Below are 19,141 nucleotides of genomic sequence, written 5' to 3' on the forward strand. Positions count from 1 at the left end.
TCAGAAATCTAGAAATATGGTGTCTGCCTGTTGTCCTGCATCTGCAGTTTGGAGTATATCAAGTGAGAAGAGGGAAAGCCGAGTTTCATGCAAGCAGTACTTTCTCAAACCATATTAATTTGTGGGCACAAGCTGTTTGCCCTCTTGTGGGCACTAGCTTTTCACCCTCTTGTGGGCACAAGCTTTTCGCCCTCTTGTGGGCACAAGCTTTTCGCCCTCTTGTGGGCACAAGCTTTTCGCCCTCTTTTGGGCACAAGCTTTTCGCCCTCTTTTGGGCACAAGCTTTTCGCCCTCTTTTGGGCACAAGCTTTTCGCCCTCTTGTGGGCACAAGCTTTTCGCCCTCTTGTGGGCACAAGCTTTTCGCCCTCTTGTGGGCACAAGCTTTTCGCCCTCTTGTGGGCACAAGCTTTTGTTGTTAGAATATTCAAGGAGGGCATTAACTGCTGCAGTGAGAAGGAATGGCAATGCCTGGAGCAATAGTCTTGGGCTTTGCCACTCCCAGAAAAGTGCAGTCTTGAGAAAGGAAGTGAAAATAGTCAGGTGTACTGCCAAATATGAAGAGATGAAGTAATGGCTTCTTAGTTTTGTCATTACATTATTCTCTGTGGCCTTCATTGTATATTTATTTATCAGTATTGCCCTGCCATCATTATAGTCTGTAGAGGAAATACTAAGATACAGAGAATGCAATATGTCAGGCCTACAAGACAAATGCTTTGTGGTGAAATAAAATAGGCCATCAGGATATTGCACGTGCTGTTTTGTAACTGTTTCCTTTGGGTACTCATAAGTGGAGAGCTGCATCAACCCAGTCTTTGGGCTGAAGGCCATCACCAGATCATCATCATCATCATCATCATCATCATCATCATCTGTTGCCTGAATATAAATCTAAGTTCTGATTGGTGGGGGGATAGTTGAGACTGACTTACATAACATTTTGACAACAGTCTGAGTTGTAACTGTCAATGGACTGATGCCAGAGGGCTGCAGTGACTCAGTATACATATCTGTATGCATCCCCCACTCCTTGCATGCACCATAGTCTAGATGTTGTGTTATAGGTTCACACCATACACTGTGTTTGTATCTGTATTGCCCACTTCAGCAGATTCTATATCCACCATGGTATACAATCTTTACATTCTGAACATCAAATTATGATCTAAGCTCTTACAGGTGGATTGAGGAAAAGATTTCAGGCTTTGCTGAGGTGGTACTTGTGAGACATGGCCAATAAGATTTTAGTGAATTAATTCCAGTTGATTATTCTGTGATTGGATCTCAGAAGTTATAGGTAGGGACCAGATCCTCTGCTTGGTTGAATTCCATTGAGTGTCCAATTAGAAAAGTGTTCCTGCAATTGCCATATTGATGGGGTGTTTTAAATGAGTATGTTGCTTATGTTTCTCACCATTTATGCATTTTACCAAGGGTAGCAGTATTAGAGTAGGCTTTGAAGTGGCCACAGAATTCATGATTTAGTACGGTCTTCTAAAGATGCAGTGATATATTTCAATACCACCAGCATATATGAGATACATTGTGAGCACAGTGCTGACTACGCTGGGGAAACCAGAACGCCTGTTAGCACACACATAGCACGGCATGAGTGCTGTCTTGGGTTGGGGCAATACATCAGATTGGTGCTAGTGGAGGCACTGTTGCAATTGTGGGTCTGCTATCAGTGGTATTTTGTCCATAGTTGCAGACATCTTCTCTATGTCTACATCTATGCACGTACTCCACAAGCCACTATACCTCTCTCTCTCCCTCGCCCCCCTCTCTCTCTCTCTCTCTCTCTCTCTCTCTCGCCCCCCTCCCCCCCCCCTCTCTCTCTCTCGCCCCCCCTCTCTCTCTCTCTCTCTCGCCCCCCCCCCCTCTCTCTCGCCCCCCCTCTCTCTCTCTCTCGCCCCCCCTCTCTCTCTCTCTCTCTCTCTCTCTCTCTCTCTCTCTCTCTCTCTCTCTCTCTCTCGCCCCCCCCCTCTCTCTCTCTCTCTCTCTCGCCCCCCCCCCCTCTCTCTCTCTCTCTCTCTCGCCCCCCCCCCCCTCTCTCTCTCGCCCCCAATGATGTCCATTCACTGTCTAAGTGGGATAGGAACAACTGCATATCTGCTTTTTCTAGCATAAATTCCTCCCTAGCCTTCTTCATGGCTCTATTAGCTTTAGTAACCCTCATCACTGTATCATCACAATTGCTAATTCCTGTCAGTTTACTGGTAAGCTGTCTATATATTTTCAATACAGTCAGGCCTGTTTGTAATGATGTCTAAAATATTTGTATTGTGTGTGGGCTTTTGAACTAGCTGCTCAAGGTAATTTTCAGAAAACATGTTCAAAAATACTTCACAAGTATATATGTCTGTATTATCTGCTGTGAATACTTAAATGTCCCAGTCTGTAATTGATAGACTGAAGCCTGTTTCAATTAATAACACATGATATGGGTATTTCTGCACTACTGAGCATAGACTTCTCATGCATTATTCTACAACTGTTATGCAAATCGGGTGGCTGGTACTAGTGTCTACTAGAGTCAAAATTACTCAGATTGACTCTTTCAGCCTTGATAGACAGAATAGTTTTTTGTTGATGGCAATGAACAAATGAAAACTCCCCCCCTCCTACAATGTCTAATCCGTCTTTTCAATATATGTTCCATGGCACAATAAATATTTCAGAGCTTTCTTCTTTGGGTTCCAGCTAGCTGTCATTTCTCAGAATAATTTGAGTGCAACAACTTTCCTGGAGCACAGTAAGTTTGTTTTGAATACTTCAATTTATTGTTAAAATTTTGATAGTCAAAATTTCTCTACATTGTAAGTGGTCTGATTTTGCTCTCTGTTTATCAACTGGTGAGCATTCATCAGAGGATTTCAAACTACCACCTAGCCTAGAAAGACTTCACAAGTACACTACCTCAGTAGCTGTTTCCTTTGTGCTGTGATTCTCTGATCTATCAAGGGGAGTCCTACAATTCTGCACCCCTTAACACAGGTCCAGAAATCTGCAGTCATGTTCATCATGGAACTGATGAAGCCTCTAGTTGAGACCACATACTCGGCTCCAAAGCAAAGGACCCCAATTAACTATAGATAAAACAATGAAAATTGTGATCTGTACTTGAACCCCATGAGAGAGGCCAGCAGTCTTCACCACTTCTACCAACTGCCCATAGGGATTCAGGTTGGTTCAGAACCCGTGACAGGTGTCAGTGATGCCAACATGAGCAACAACTGGTAGACTACTACCCTCAATAACTGCAGGAGGGCCTCCACCACATCTCAGATGAGGCCCTCCAGTACACGCACTGAGTGCACATTGCATTTCTTTCCTGATCTGGATGCTATTTCCCTAAGGCTCTCCATAATGTACCTGGCATTGGAGCTCCAATAACTAGTAAACTCCTCAAACTCTGTGTTTGCTCAGACACCATTAAAGGAGCAGCCACCATTCCATGCAGAGTGAATGGGTGAGGCCAGGCATCCAGCCTCCACATCAAATTCCACATCAAGCGACACTACTGTGTAACAACCATTCACCATGCAATGAGTGCAGATCCCCACATCGAGTGTGCTGGAAGGTGCCCCATCAGCAGAGCCTGTGGGCAAAACATGCGACACCTGAGGTGTCACATGTGATGTGCTGTTTCTCTGCTGTCACTATATCCTAAGGCAACAGCCTGCAGACAGCTGACGACAGCTGTAAGTGTCTTCAGCTGTTTGTGGACTATGGCCAGCTCCTCCTGCATCCACACACAGCTTCACAAACCCTATCATCTATTACAACTGACTTAAAAATCAAACTATGAAAAACAGAAAAGGCTAAATAGGTGAATGCTAGTCTCCTGGTGCTTCAAATCAGTGGAGGCTGGCAGCTGACTAAGATGTAGTCAGCTGTCACTGTCTTTCCAAAACAAACAAACTGACTGACTGACTGACTGACTGTTGTGTGGCTGTGCAAATGTACATATTTACCATTACTAAAAGTGATACTACAGGACTACTAAGGTGGTTTATGAAGTCATCACAGTCCGACCGTACATTCGGAATCTAATGCATTGCTAGCAGTGTCAATGTTATAACCACACTCACATCTCCCAGCAAAACATGATCAAATATGTTGCTTGTGGTGGAGATGGTTATGAGGGTGATTGACCACTTTCTTCTTTATGATGTATAACTTGTAATGATGACCATACCATCTCATCCTGTGAATGTCCCATGTATCTTTGAGCAGGCTGTTCAGGAGGTCTGGGAGATGAAAAGAGTACCTTACCCTTTCACTCACAAGTTGCTAGCTAGTCTAAAAACCTGCATTTTACCATCTGGCACTCGCAGTACCATTCTTGCTGTGTCTCACTCAATGAAGGACATGGCCATGCTGACTTGTGACCTGCAATTCAATACTACAGTTGCGAAATTGTCCAGTATCATAGTATCATCCCCATCTTGTTCTTCTACATCTGTGGAACAAGCCTCCAAATCTTCAGCCCCCCCCCCCCCCCCCCCGCCCCCACGTGATAAAATCACCTGCTACACAAATGGCAGGCCAGGAAGGACAAAAGCAACACTCCCACAAAGATTTTTTATCTCCTTCCAGCCAACAAACATCTGGGTCTTTGTCTGCCAACAATGAAGGCTCTAAGAAATTTAAAAAAAGGGAAATGGTCTTCTCCTTCCTCGACTTGGAAATCCTCTTCAGTAGTGTTGTCACATGTTACTGTCACCCGGCTAACTTCCATTTCACTAGGGCACACTGTCTATCATTTCTCTGCCCTAAAGTCCACAGGCCAACCAAGGGAGAATGCCGATAGCTCCATAGATTTCATTTAAGATGATCCTGCAGCCTCTGTGCCCTGTAACAACGAGTCTTCGAAAACTGGCATTTGGCAGGTGCTGATGTGACTACCCTTTGTTTGTTCGCTTCTCCCCATTCCCAGTTATAACTCTTCTCCAAAGGAACATTTGTGGCACTATATCAAATGAGCAGGAATTACAGCTCCTCTTGGAATCCCAACATCTGATTGTTTTCTGCCTCTAAGAAATGAAATTGCGTCCTCACAATCACTTTGACTTGTGATTTCCCTAAATCACTTCAGGTAAATTCCAGGATGGTTCCTTTGAAAAGGCACAGCCAATTTCCTTCCCTAATCCAATGGAACCAATGGCCTTGCTGTTTTGTCCCCTCCCCCAGATCAACCAACCAATCTTCCGCTCACTGAAACTACAAAATTCCTAGGACTCATGATAGGAAACTTTCTTGGTCCTCCCATGTCTTACCTGGACACACACTATACTCAGTCCCTCAATGTCCTACATGTCCAAATCAGCAATTCCTGAGTAGCAGATTGGCCCACCCTTCTTCATTTATACCAATCCCTTGTCCATTCAAAACTAGAATGTGGGTGCTTGTCTATTCATTTGCATGTCTGTCCATCTTGTCACCTTAGAAGAATCCACAGTCATGGAATAAGTTTGGCCGCTAGTGCCTTTTACACCAGCCCAGTTGAGTCTCTATTCAGAAGCTGCTGAAGTACCACTGTCCTACCAGTGAGATGCCCTCCTCAGTGAATATGCATGCCATTTGTCTTCCACGCCCAACCATCCATCCTGTGTCCCCTTTTTCGATGACTCACTTGACCACCAGTATGAGGCATTCCCTTCTTCTCTATTACCTCCCAGAGTTCGATTTGGCTACTGCTCCAGCCCCTTAACTTCATGCTACCTTCCACAGTCCTGATTAGTGTGAACCCTCCACTGCCATGACTTTGTCCGGTTTCACATGTTCATCTTGGATGTCATTTGTTTCCCATTTTCAACCTATCCCTATTAATTTCTCAACCTTTGCACGATAGCACCTTCGTGTATAGTGATAGCTCTAAGACCGACCATGGTGTCGGGTGTGCCTTCATCATTAGCTCTGACCATTTTCAGTATTGGCTTCCAGAACACTGTTAGATTTTCACTGCAAAATTCTTCACCCTGTATCAGGCCACCCACTACATCTGGCAATATAGGCTTCTTAATTGTCGGCATATGCCCAAATTCTTTGTGCCCTTCAGAGCCTCTGTGTGCTGTACACAATCCATCCCTTAGTGCAACAAGTCCAAGAAAACTTCCACCTGCTCCCTGTTGAGGAAGCCATTGTTCTGTTCATGTGACTTCCTAGTCACGTTCATGTGATTTCCTAGTCATGTTGGTGTGATGGTAAATGAGACGGCTGACACTGCTGCCAAGACTGCAGTCCTCCCACCTCAGCCTGCTAGCTCTTCTTTCCCTTGGACGATTTCCGTGTTGCCATCTATTGGCAGATGGTGTCACTTTGACATTACCACTGGTATTTTCTTCACAGGAACAAGCTCCAGGGAATTAAACCTGTCTCAATGGCTTGGTCAGCCTCCTCACTGCCCTCTCATTACAAGGAAATCATTTTAGCTAGGTTGTGTATTGGGCACTGTCTTTTTAGCCATCACCATTTAATTTGTGATCCCCCACCACTTTGTGCTCATTGTCATCAACCTTTAATGGTTCACTGTCTCGTGACCCAATGCCCTTTTTTTCACCAGTTATGTTTGAGTGTATATTTGTCGTCTTAAGTTATCGGCCACTCTAAACGACGTATGGGCTGTTGATCGCTTAGGGTCCTCTGCTCTCTCTACAGTGTATGTAGATCTTCCTCCAAGGGGGAGTCCTTACTTTTCGAGAGATAGATATATATATATATATGGGGAGGGTATAGAATGGTAGAACTTGAAAGTAGTTGATTCTCATCTAGCAACATGATCATTCCCTCCCTGAGCTTAAAACCTGAATATTGTAGGTAGGAGTAGTTATGATATAAAATGTATATAAAGTTTCAAAACTGTTTAACAATTGATTTCAGTTAATTATAGTGCAGATTTCCTGCCAGAACACAATGTATTGTCATCAAAAACAGAAAACAGTAGACAACTTGGGGCACATGTTCACAAGGGAAGAAATTGGTTTACATATCTTTGGATTCTTGTCAAATCACTTGACAAAGTAAACACATATGTACATAAAGAGCATTTCTGAATGAAACGGTAACTGAAACTAATTTTGGTGTGACTTATTCCAGAGTAGTGCTCCAGCATTATCAACTCTTGTCATATGGGAATAACAACAGACAGTGATTAGATTCAGAGACACATGGCTAGGATTGTAGCTTTTCAGATCACACAAAAATGTTTGAGATGTTCTGGAAACTTAAGTGGGGTCTTTGGGAAAAGAAAGGGTGCTCTTGTTCTCATGAAGCCTAATGGGGTAAATTAAGAGAACCAAGATTCAAAGAAGATTGTACAAAAATCACTATCTCCCTCATCTGTTCCAATAGGCATCATTACAATAAGCTAAGCGAGATTAGGGTGCATACAAAGGTATGTATAGTAATTTTTCCACCACTCATTGTTTGAAAGTCACTAATATTAGTATGAAGTACCCTGTTTCATGTACTGAATGGTGGCTTGCAGGTTTCAGAGTACATAATGGCAGGACTGAAATTTGAAAAACTGATTTCAAAATGCAAAATATGCCACAAAACTGCAAATGCTATATGGCGTTAGAGAACAAATTGAGTTAGCTTGTGATATTGTTCCATTAGAAGCAACATGGTTGCTGTATCACTCTGCTCTAAGTTGTTGTCAACAATGCGCTGTGGTAAAAGCTGTTTATTTTGAGCATATACCATCTTAAGTTACACCGTAATATACATGACACCAAAATCTTTTCCTTTCTATCTGTTTTAATGAGAGATACTAGTTTGCAAAGTGTGTGTGAGTGTGTATTTACAATTAATTTTCTAGCTGTGTGAAACTTTAATGTTCAACATTATTCTCATATTACTCTCACGTATATAGTCCTCTAAGATATGGTATTAAATTTTGGGGGAATACAGGTATCACAAAAAGTTCTTTTAAGCTCCAAAAGAGAGCTATTCATATTCTGAGGGGTGCTGCCTACAGAGAGCCATGTAGAGGACTATTCAAGGAATTGAAAATTTTGACCCTCCCTAGTTTATTCATCTACAAATCAGTATATTTCCTAAAGTCAGATCAAGAATTCTCCTTTCTAAACAGTGAATTACACAACTATCAAACCAGGAACAGGCATGTTTTCCATGGAAATATACATTCAAAAGCCCTGTACCAAAATAGTGTGATGTATCTACCCAAAATAATGTTCAATGCCTTACCACAAGAAATAAAAAACATACAAAAACTTTCATATATTTAAGAAAGAAAAGGGCTATCATTAGGTCAAAGAAAATGTTATTTCCATTAATTGTTGAATATATAAATTGTTCTCTCTTCCTCCCTTCCTCCCTCCCCCTCCCCTTCTCCCTCTCCCTCTCTTTTTTTCCATATGACAATTTCTATGTCATGGATAATGATAAATTGAACTGGATAGAATATTTTGAGTAAATGTTAGTGCTGCTATAATTCCTGTGGTTCAACAGGTTCATTGTGATGGAAAATTTACGTCACCTGTTGCTGCCTCTGGATGCCTCACAATCTCTCTTTGGGGGTCTGCGGCTGCGGCCGTTTTCACCAAAGGGCTTTATGAGTGGCGGAGCAGGGTATGTGCTTAGTCGAATGGCAGCTCTCCGATTTGTTGAGCAGGGAATATCTGGAGACCTTGGAGGTTGCCGTAATCCAGGATACAGAGGCGAGGATGTTGCCATTGGTGAGTTGAGTGATCATTCTTAAGTGGTATGGTATCTTGCTGTGGAAGTCATTTAATTTGCTTCTTGTGTTGCTCTTATTGAAATCTGATACTACAGTCTTCAGAAATATGCATCCATGTTGATCCTTCATATTTTATGTCATCCACCCACTTTTGACTGGATCATCTATGATTTTTCTTATCTGTTGGACACCAACAAAGAACTCATCCACTAGTTATACAACATCACTGTTAATTTGTAGAATTTTCTTATTGTGTTGATTATGTATTATTTCAGTCTTTCTATAGTTGGTCTTCAAACCTATTTTCACACTTGCCCTATTGAGTTGTTCCATCAATTATTGAAGTTTATCTGCAATAGAGGCAAAGATCAATGTCTTCAGCAAAATGAAGGTGGGTCAGTCTAATTCCATTAACATACAACCCTTCTTCATTTTCCCAATTAAGTACTTGAAGGAAAAAAACACTCACATTCTGCATATTCAGATTTTATGTGGTGTAAAAACATTATTGCAATTGGTATACAGCATTTCTGTAGTATCATTTATCCTTGCAACCTGAAGTCCTGAAAACAGAAGCTAATCCCAACTTAGGTTTTTTTTATTGCCTTTATATCAAGACTGTTGCTGAAAAGAAACCTGAATACATGTCTCCTAAACAGTCCGCAAAGTGACATCGTTATAGTGCTTGACAATAACTGAAATGAGCACAACCATAATGCACATCACACATTATTGATTTAGAACCTGGATTTCTTAATGTACTATTTCTTTTTGTAGAGACAAAAAGTGTTCTCTGTGAGTAATAAATTAAAAATTGTTGATCTTGTGAGGAATGATGATCCAAAAGGTAATTTAGCTTGTGAATATAATGTACCTGGAGTATTAATCAGGATGATTGAAAGAAGAGAATCGACTTAGAAGTTTCATAAGCGCAATGTGATAAATGTCTTTATAGTAGGTTTAAAAAAACTGGAAAGGTGCCACTTACGCCAAGCTGCAAAATTTCACTTTGATTATATTAGCAACAAAGAATTTATTGGTTCTAATAGATGCTTTTCAAGGTGTAAATGTCATCATGGTATTAGCCAAATGATACTGAAGTAGTAATAAGATCTTCCAGTGGCAAATCTGCTGAATTTCTAGGCAATATAATGGTAGATGAAAGCTAAAATGAACATAAACTGTATAATTGTGAAGAAACAGTTATTTTTTTATTGACTGCTTCCAACCAGAACTTTCATTGTAAAAACAATTTAGGAAAAAAAGGTGGGCCTCAAAATGATAAAGATGTAATTATGCTCCTCTTGGGGTGTAATGTATGGGATTTTGATTATGATGTGTTCCACATTTTAGTATTTGCAGTAGGTGTGACAATGCTGCTATTCAGCTAACTAGACAATCAAGTCCTCAATTAGCAAATCTGCATAAGGGGTAGCAAGTTTGGGACACTTGAAATCTCACATGTGTGAGAGGCCTTACAAATCAGTGATCCAGGCCACATAAGACTACTCAGGGCACCTGTGATACTAGTTAAACTGTAACTGTGCTGCTACCAGATGAGTTTGATGGCCAGAATACTGCATAAGCAACCAACAGCACTCATCCAGCAGAAATAGAATGACTCGCTAAAGGTGAAAGAAAAGAAATATGACAAATCTTGGATTTGTTGATTCTAGCTGTTCACCTATCTGCTTATTATGTAGCAAGCTACTTCAGAATACTTCCTTGCTACCTGCTAAGATGCACTGACATTAGGAACTATGCAACCTGATGGCAAAGAAAAGAGTGAAGAATTTTTTATGTGTACGAAAGTCATTGTTGAGTTTGAGGGATCATTAGGCAACAGTTGAGTAGAACAGGGAAAAGGAATACCATAGAAGAAGAATGGGTAGCTTTGAGAGATAAAATAGCGAAGGCAGCAGAGGATTAAATAGTTAAGACAAGGCCTAGCAGAAATCTGTGGATAACAAAGTATACACTGCATTGAATTTATCTGACAAAAGGGGGAAAAAAACATAAAAATGCAGCAAATGAAGCAGGCAAAAGGGAATGGAAACGTCTAAAAAATGAGATTGTCTGGAAGTGCAAAATGGCTAAGCAGGCATGGGTAGAGGACAAATCTAAGGATTTAGAAGCATATTTCACTAGGGGAAAGATAAATATGGCCTACAGGGAAATTAAAGAGGCATTTGGAGAAAAGAGAAGCAGGTGTGAGACTATAGAGAGCTCAGATTGCAAACCAGACTCTGAATGTGGCTCTCCAGCAGGGATACGACTTCCTCAAATCCTGCCATGAAATGAGATCCATCCTTCATGAAATCCTCCCCACTCCACCAAGAGTGTCTTTCCGCCGTCCACCTAACCTGCGTAACCTCTTAGTTCATCCCTATGAAATCCCCAAACCATCTTCCCTACCCTCTGGCTCCTACCCTTGTAACTGCCCCCGGTGTAAAACCTGTCCCATGCACACTCCCACCACCACCTACTCCAGTCCTGTAACCCGGAAGGTGTACACGATCAAAGGCAGAGCCACGTGTGAAAACACCCACGTGATTTACCAACTGACCTGCCTACACTGTGATGCTTTCTATGTGGGAATGACCAGCAACAAACTGTCCATTCGGATGAATGGACACAGGCAGATAGTGTTTGTTGGTAATGAGGATCACCCTGTGGCTAAACATGCCTTGGTGCACGGCCAGCACATCTTGGCACAGTGTTGCACCGTCCGGGTTATCTGGATACTTCCCACTAACACCAACCTGTCAGAACTCCGGAGATGGGAACTTGCCCTTCAGTATATCCTCTCTTCTCGTTATTTGCCAGGCCTCAATCTCCGCTAATTTCTAATTTCAATTTGCCGCCACTCATACCTCACCTGTCTTTCAACAACATCTTTGCCTCTGCACTTCTGCCTCGACTGACATCTCTGCCCAAACTCTTTGCCTTTACAAATGTCTGCTTGTGTCTGTGTATGTGCAGGTGGATATGTGTGTGTGTGCGCGCAAGTGTATACCTGTCGTTTTTTTCCCCCTAAGGTAAGTCTTTCCGCTCCTGGGATTGGAATGACTCCTTACCCTCTCCCTTAAAACCCACATCCTTTCGTCTTTCCCTCTCCTTCCCTCTTTCCTGATGAAGCAACCGTTTGTTGTGAAAGCTAGAATTTTGTGTGTATGTTTGTGTTCGTTTGTTTGTTTGTTTGTTTGTGTGTCTATCGACCTGCCAACACTTTCGTTTCGTAAGTCGCATCATTTTTGTTTTTAGATATAACTTTACATGAAGGTAGATGAACAAATAGTTTGAACTGACTTTTACAAGTTTAAAGTATAGAAATGGCACAATTCAAAAACCCCTGAAAAATGTTTTTTTGCATGTAAAATCCAAATGAAGCAAGATTTTTTTCAAATGGTTAAAACTTACCTCAGTCCTGGGCCAAATTTTAATCATCAGTTGTCTCTAGCCCAGAGTTATTTAGGGGTGACTGTTTTTGCATGTGAAACCCAAATGGTGCATGCAGCAATGGTGCCATTAGCTGAGCTTTAATTTCAGGTCAATTAAAAACTCTTGCAAGAGAATTTAATAGGTTTTCACAAATTGCATGTGCGCCAGCTCCAGTTCACTGTTCAAACTTTGCTTAATATACAGTAACATAGCTACAGTAAAACAGATGTTCAAATAGCCATTGGTCCAGGCTAAACCAAGAGCTTTTTACCCCATGTGCCCCGCTCAGATAGAAACCAAGCACAAAGACCGAACCACCCACCCGCACCCCACCAAACAGCGATTGTGCATTCAACTTTTTCATACATATTTGTTATAGTGTTTCCATGCTGTAATGATTTCAAAATTATATGTTGTTATAGTGTAAAAGAATTCATGCCTGATGAACGTACATAGGTAAAACTAGAATTATTCATGAATAACTGTTGTTAGAAATCAAAGTGTTTGAAGTGATATTAAGACCAAGAATGTGCATATCTTCACCCATCATTGATGAGCAGTCTTACCATTCATACTCCCCTCTGCTCAATAAGTACTGTGCTTAGTCAAATAAAAAAAAAACTTTGAAGACAACTGTGTGTTTCCTGCTTGACAGCCCACTCTTTTTTGTTTGTTTTGGAGACTGAATAATAATAATAATTTTAGGTCGCTGCATGGTGGCAATAAATGCAACATTTCTGGACAGCCGAGACTCTGATGGGCTGGAGCGCTTTCACGCCTATGGCCCAGAACGAGAAATGGCACCAGATAAGAGAATGGATTGGCTGAAGAATTATTCTTATCACCCACTACAACCTGTAAGCATTCCTTCACAAGTCTGACTATTTTCCTTTCACATTATTATTGTTTCCACAATCTAAAGAATGAATATAATAGTAAAAAAAACTGTAAAACTTTCTGTTGTTATGAAAGAAAACTTTTCTCTCTACTTAGTTCCTACTATCTTTCAGACTGCTGTAACATAGTTGAGACAGATAAAACAAATCAATTTGATTTTCTTCTTAACACAAGTAACGTTATGAGTAGCATTTAATTAAAATTAAGCTATTCATAAGAAAACAAGTCTTTCATGTATGTTTGATATTTGTTTCATTATTCTGCTTTCCATCTGTTTCATTTAGTTCAAATTAAGTGAATTAGTTCCCTGGATGGCTTGTAAAATATTGAAATGATATGAAGCAGGTCAGTTTATACACTATTTACCGTAACTTGTACATAAATATGCCCGCAAATGTGACTTTATATAACAATTTAAGCTATTTTGTTTGGTTAAATAAATAATTATTTAATTCTTGTGAACTACTTTTGGTACTAGGTTCTAAATAATAATTCTTAAATCAAATGATAGTAGTTAAATTTTATCTGTCAGGCAGTGTGAGTATTTTGGCAAGAGAACAAAGACTTTGATACTACTGTTATTCACTCTTTTATGAGCTAATGTCAATTAATTAAGAGTAATGAAGTAAAACTTGAGCTTCTCACAATATATTGAATGTTCAAATAACTTATAAGATGCCTTGACAACCTCCAATTATTCAATTAGGTGCATTATCGAGGCACATATGCAACAAGACATTGCTGTGCATGCCAGTTTAAACACACAATGTGTGGGGTTGTCCAATCATAGAAACAAAGAGGTGACAGACAACCAATGTCAGACAAGATATAGTGAAAATTAGCCAACCATAGGTGAGCAAATAGCACTGATTCTGTCCTCTTGTTTAACAAGAGATTGAGCAGGATTCCAGTCAGAATTTAGGTATAACTGTGTGTGTCTATCTAAAAGGTCACTTGCAAATTTAATACCGACAGTTTTCTTAATAGCACTATTCCAATAATTGGAAGTGGATGCCAAAATTTCATAGAATGGCTAGTACCAAGGTAATGTTATGCAGTGAAAACTTGATTGGGCTATTGTAATTGACTATATTACTATTGTCCTGTACAATTACCCTCCATGATCCTAATGATATGAGTGGTGTAAGACATGCTAAAATTGCAGAGAAAGTTGGAGATACCCTCCTTACAAAGACCAAAAAGATGGTTAACCACCACCCTAAAAAGTCCTTGATTTTAAATGATTGTCCAAAAACACACTTTATGCCGTGTTTCTTCAGAAACAACTAATTCTGTGTGAATGTTACCTGTGTAAAACAAAACAGCCATAGACTTAGGTGCCATCTCATTATTCTCATCACTTACCTGATTCACAGTTGGTTGTATTGTAAAGCATATCCTACTTTTCTATGAACCAAAGTGTTGTGTCTAGACAAGACAGCCTAGACACAATGAGAGGAAGCCGAAAGGCATGCGCTTAAACTCACGCAGGCTGGCGTGAGGTCTGAAACAGGATACATAATGAATGCTATAAAGAAAAGTACGTAGCTTCTGGAATACTTAACTTTAATCCATAATTGTATAACATCACTCTTGTACAGATATAATCTCCATTTCAATATACTTGGTGATGGCGCCTTGCTAGGTCGTAGCAAATGACTTAGCTGAAGGCTATGCTAACTATCGTCTTGGCAAATGAGAGTGTGATTGTCAGTGAACCATGGCTAGCAACGTTGTCTGTACAACTGGGGCGAGTGCTAGTAAGTCTCTCTAGACCTGCCGTGTGGTGGCGCTCGGTCTGGTATCACTGACAGTGGCGACACGCGGGTCCGACGTACACTAATGGACCGCGGCCGATTTAAAGGCTACCACCTAGCAAGTGTGGTGTCTGGCGGTGACACCACACAAAGTATGAAGTGTAGTTTGATGCTGAGATGGATGCCAGCAACTGCCAGCCTGAAGATAAAATTCTGTGAGAGTCCACTTCCTATAAATGGCTTGTCCCAGTGCATTTCCTCCTGGCCAGCACATCACAGTGCGAAAGGTTGCCATCCTTTTCCATCTCCTTTCCAAGAGAAATCATCCTTTAGATGAGAGGAACCCTCTGTACTCAGTAGTGAAGGAACTGTGTAGGCAGTGTGTACATGAATACTTAGCATCTGTAGAGATCCTGTCTGATAAAAAATAAATTTTCATGAAATGTGCAGTAGTTTTCTAAAATTAAAAAGAAATACATTCCTCAATGATTCAGTTTTATACAAACTGAATTTTCAAACTTATAAGCTATTTCTTAGCATTAGTCCTGTGAGAAGTAGAACTTCATCTGCAATTTAACTAAAAGCTAAATTCAAACACCTATTAAAATTGGGCAAGTTGAGGTCTTCAGAAGCAGCAGTGCAACAATGGTTGATACTTTATTTCTAAATTCAAGAAAAAGGCAGTGCCGGTAGGTCTGTGCAGTGTTGCATCAGTCTCAGTAGAAAATCAATTTTATAGTACCAAAAATAGAACACACAGACCATCAAGAAAGTGAAAAACAAAAACAAAGCACTAGAAACAGTGTGCCAGTTACATTGAATAAGTTTTCAGCACTAGACTCGGCCAGCGAAACAGTGAATAGTGTAAGCAAAAGTAAATTTAACACATCTCCGATAAAGGCTGAAACAAAAAAATCTAATACCTGGAAGCACAAAAAAGTTATTACTGTATGCATACAGCCACAGAAAAGGCCTCTTAGCTCCCCTTTATGAAGCTTTACACAATGATTATTCTGTATTCACAAAAGTTAAACCCATTAAGTGCTGTAGTTCAGAATTTATCAGAAACAAACAATCTTAAAAACCACATTGTATTCATTGGTGGCACCAATGATGTTTACAAAAACGAGAGCAAGTCAGCACTCGCAGTTTACAGGAAGTTATTGCCAAAACTATACAACATGAATGTTACCATAATAAACCTACCAGTGTGACATTATCTCCCACAGTGGTCATGTGTTAATACAGAAATTGAGCGCCATAATTTAGAACTGCAGAAACTATGTAAAAAACTGAATCATATGTGCTTGCTAGATATAACAAACTGAAATGTGAAGAACATACCAGGCACAGACTTCACTTAAACGGAAATGGAAAGCTGAAGTTAGTGAACCAGATAATGGAACTTTGTAAGGAGATGCATAAAACCATGGACCCAATCATCTTAGATTACAATGAAAAAGTTTTTTTAGGCTCAGTTTCAAGCAACACGATTTTACTGAACTAAATGCTTTGGATTGGAAAGAAACCCTGTCCAAATGCCGAAGAAACTGACTTGGGAGTGAGTAAATTCTCATTACAGTGCAGTGTTAGACTTGTGTAACACCGAGTGAGGTGGCACAGTGGTTAGCACACTGGACTTGCATTTGGGAGGATAACAGTTCAATCCCATTTCTGGCCATCCTGACTCAGGATTTCCGTTATTTCCCTAAATCTCTCCAGGCAAATACCAGGATGGTTCCTTTGAAAGGGCACGGTTGACTTCCTTTCCCATCCTTCCCTAATCTGATGAGACTGATGACCTCACTGTTTGGTCTCTTTCCTCCAAACAACCCCCCAACTTGTGTAATAATTCAACTGATTCAGAATACCATGTCACAAAGTGCTGTAAAATATAAGTGCCCTTTAGGATAATGCATGTAAATGTACAGTATCTTAGGAATAAACTCAATTTGCTGCAACTATTTGTGGATGAGAACTCACCACACCCGTCAGTTATTACAGAACATGGACTAAAAGACAATGACATTATCACAAATTAGATGGTTATGTGTTAGCAGACAGTTACTGCAGGCAACAGCACAAAGGGGATAGGGTGGCAATATTTGTAAATGAACATCTTCCATTTAAAAAAATCTCATTTGTTGAACAATACTGCAAAGAAGGAACAATTGAAATGGCTAGTGTGGTGGTCCACATAAACACTCATTCAAGCAGGTTAGCTGAACATAAACTTATTGGTATGTACCACCCACCAAATACAGATGTGTTGTGCTATCTTGATAGACTGAACAGGGCAATTAGAAAAAAAGGGCCACACTGACCTTAGTATAGTTGGAGACTTAAATATTGATGCAAACTCCTGTAGTATAACACAGTTGAAAATAACAGATACATTAAACTTATACAATCTCACAAATATCTCCTTAATTTCCTCCATAACCTCAACTCCTTTTCGAATCTGAATTTCACCTGGTCCTTCTCCAAAACCCAAGCCACCTTCCTGGATGTTGACCTTCATCTTGTTGAAGCTCACATCCACACCTCTGTCCATATCAAACCCACAAACAAACAACAGTACCTTCACTTTGATAGCTGCCATCCATTCCACATCAAACGTTCCCTTCCCTACAGCCTAGGTATTCGTGGCAAACATATCTGCTCCAGTGATGAATCCCTCAACAATTACACCAATAACCTGACCAGTGCTTTCCTCTCCCGCAACTATCCTGCAGACCTTGTCCACAAACAGATCTCCCGAGCAATACATTCCTCCCCATCCAACAACAATGTTCCTACCCCCAGACCACACAGAAGCATCCCCCTTGTCACCCAGTATTATCCTGGCCTCGAATACATCAACAAATTACTCCGCCACGGATATTACTTTCTCAAGTCAACCCCTGAAATGAGATCATCCCTTGACAAAATTCTCCCCACACCACACAGAGTTGCCTTTCGTCGGCCCCCTAACCTCCGTAACATCCTTGTTAAACCCTACAATATTCTCTACCCAGCGGTTCCTACCCCTGTAACTGACCCCTCTGCAAAACCTGCCCCATGCATCCCCCCACAACCACCTACTCCAGCCCTGCTACTGGTGAAACATACACAATTCAAGGCAGGGCCACGTGTGAAACTACACGTCGTTTATCAGCTGACATGCCTGCACTGCACAGCCTTTTACATCGGTATGACAACTAAACTGGCTGAGCGCATGAACGGACACAGACGAACTGTCTGCCTAGGAGATGTCCAATACCCAGTAGCGGAGCACGCCCTCCAGCATAATTCTAGGGACCTAGGAACCTGCTTCACCGTATGTGCCATTTGGCTTCTCCCACCCAACACCAGTCCCTCTGAACTGCGGAGATGGGAACTTGCACTCCAACACATCCTTTCATCCCACCATCCCCCTGGACTGAACCTACGTTAAACAACCTCGCTCCCATTTACTCTTCAGTCTTCTCCTCTTTCCGTTTCATCTTTAGCCATTCACACATCTTTTCATCCTACATAGTTGTGTTTATCTTTATACTGTATTCCTCTTTACTTCTGTATGCATCCTCTTTGGTTTGAAGCTGGCACAGTACTTACAGTAGAATATCTTTGGCTTCTCTCTGACAACCATGCCTCCATCCTTGCTACCGTCCCTGTTTCCCTTTCCCTGTTGCTTCATAACCTGGGTTGTGAGTAACTGAATCCACTTTCCCTTCTTCCCTTTCTTTCCCCTCTCTCCTCCCTGATGAAGGAACATTTGTTCCGAAAGCTAGGAACGTAAATTTTCGGTTCTGTTTTTTGTGTATCTATTGGCTGTACTGAGCTGAGGTAAGTACTGGCCAGCCCCTCTATCTCTTTGTTAGTATTTGTTTCACATCTTTATATGAGATTTTCCATTAATCATTTAGATTATGTAATAGTCAATAAAAATGTAAAAGATAGTGTTAACTCTCAAAATGTTGTTTTTCATTACTCAGATCACTATTGTCAGGTGTTAGAATATTTAAGATTTGCTGTACCAACAGCAACCACAATAACTGAGAAGAAGCAGATCCTGAATAGCACCAACATCAGTACCTTTAAAACTAAGTTAGCAGAGGAGAAATGGGATGCTATTTACCAAACTAAAGGGTCAGAAAACAAATGGGAAAAAATTATAGGGCAGTGCTTAAGCATTTAGACTGCTGTTGCCCTCTCAAAGAAGTAAGCAGAGTATGAACCAACTCTAGTCTTGAAAGTGATACTAGGGTGAAACTTATACCTATGCTGATTAAGTTATGGCAGAATATACATGATCTCGACTGTTTATATAAGGAAACAAAGCTACATATATTTAAG

General features: G+C 40.8%; 1 protein-coding gene across 2 annotated transcripts in view; it reads left to right on the plus strand.

The window, feature by feature from the left end:
- The window catches only part of LOC124711748 (glycoprotein-N-acetylgalactosamine 3-beta-galactosyltransferase 1-like), a 183,998-nt gene that overhangs the window by 144,457 nt on the left and 20,400 nt on the right, over nucleotides 1-19,141 (plus strand). For both annotated transcript variants that reach the window (XM_047241960.1, XM_047241961.1), the window contains exons 5-6: nucleotides 8,480-8,706; nucleotides 12,855-13,006. In XM_047241960.1, coding sequence (XP_047097916.1) covers nucleotides 8,480-8,706; nucleotides 12,855-13,006 — 379 coding nt within the window. The remainder of the gene's footprint in view (nucleotides 1-8,479; nucleotides 8,707-12,854; nucleotides 13,007-19,141) is intronic.

Source organism: Schistocerca piceifrons, chromosome 8 (assembly GCF_021461385.2).
Source record: "Schistocerca piceifrons isolate TAMUIC-IGC-003096 chromosome 8, iqSchPice1.1, whole genome shotgun sequence".
Classification (NCBI taxonomy): Eukaryota; Metazoa; Arthropoda; class Insecta; order Orthoptera; family Acrididae; genus Schistocerca; species Schistocerca piceifrons.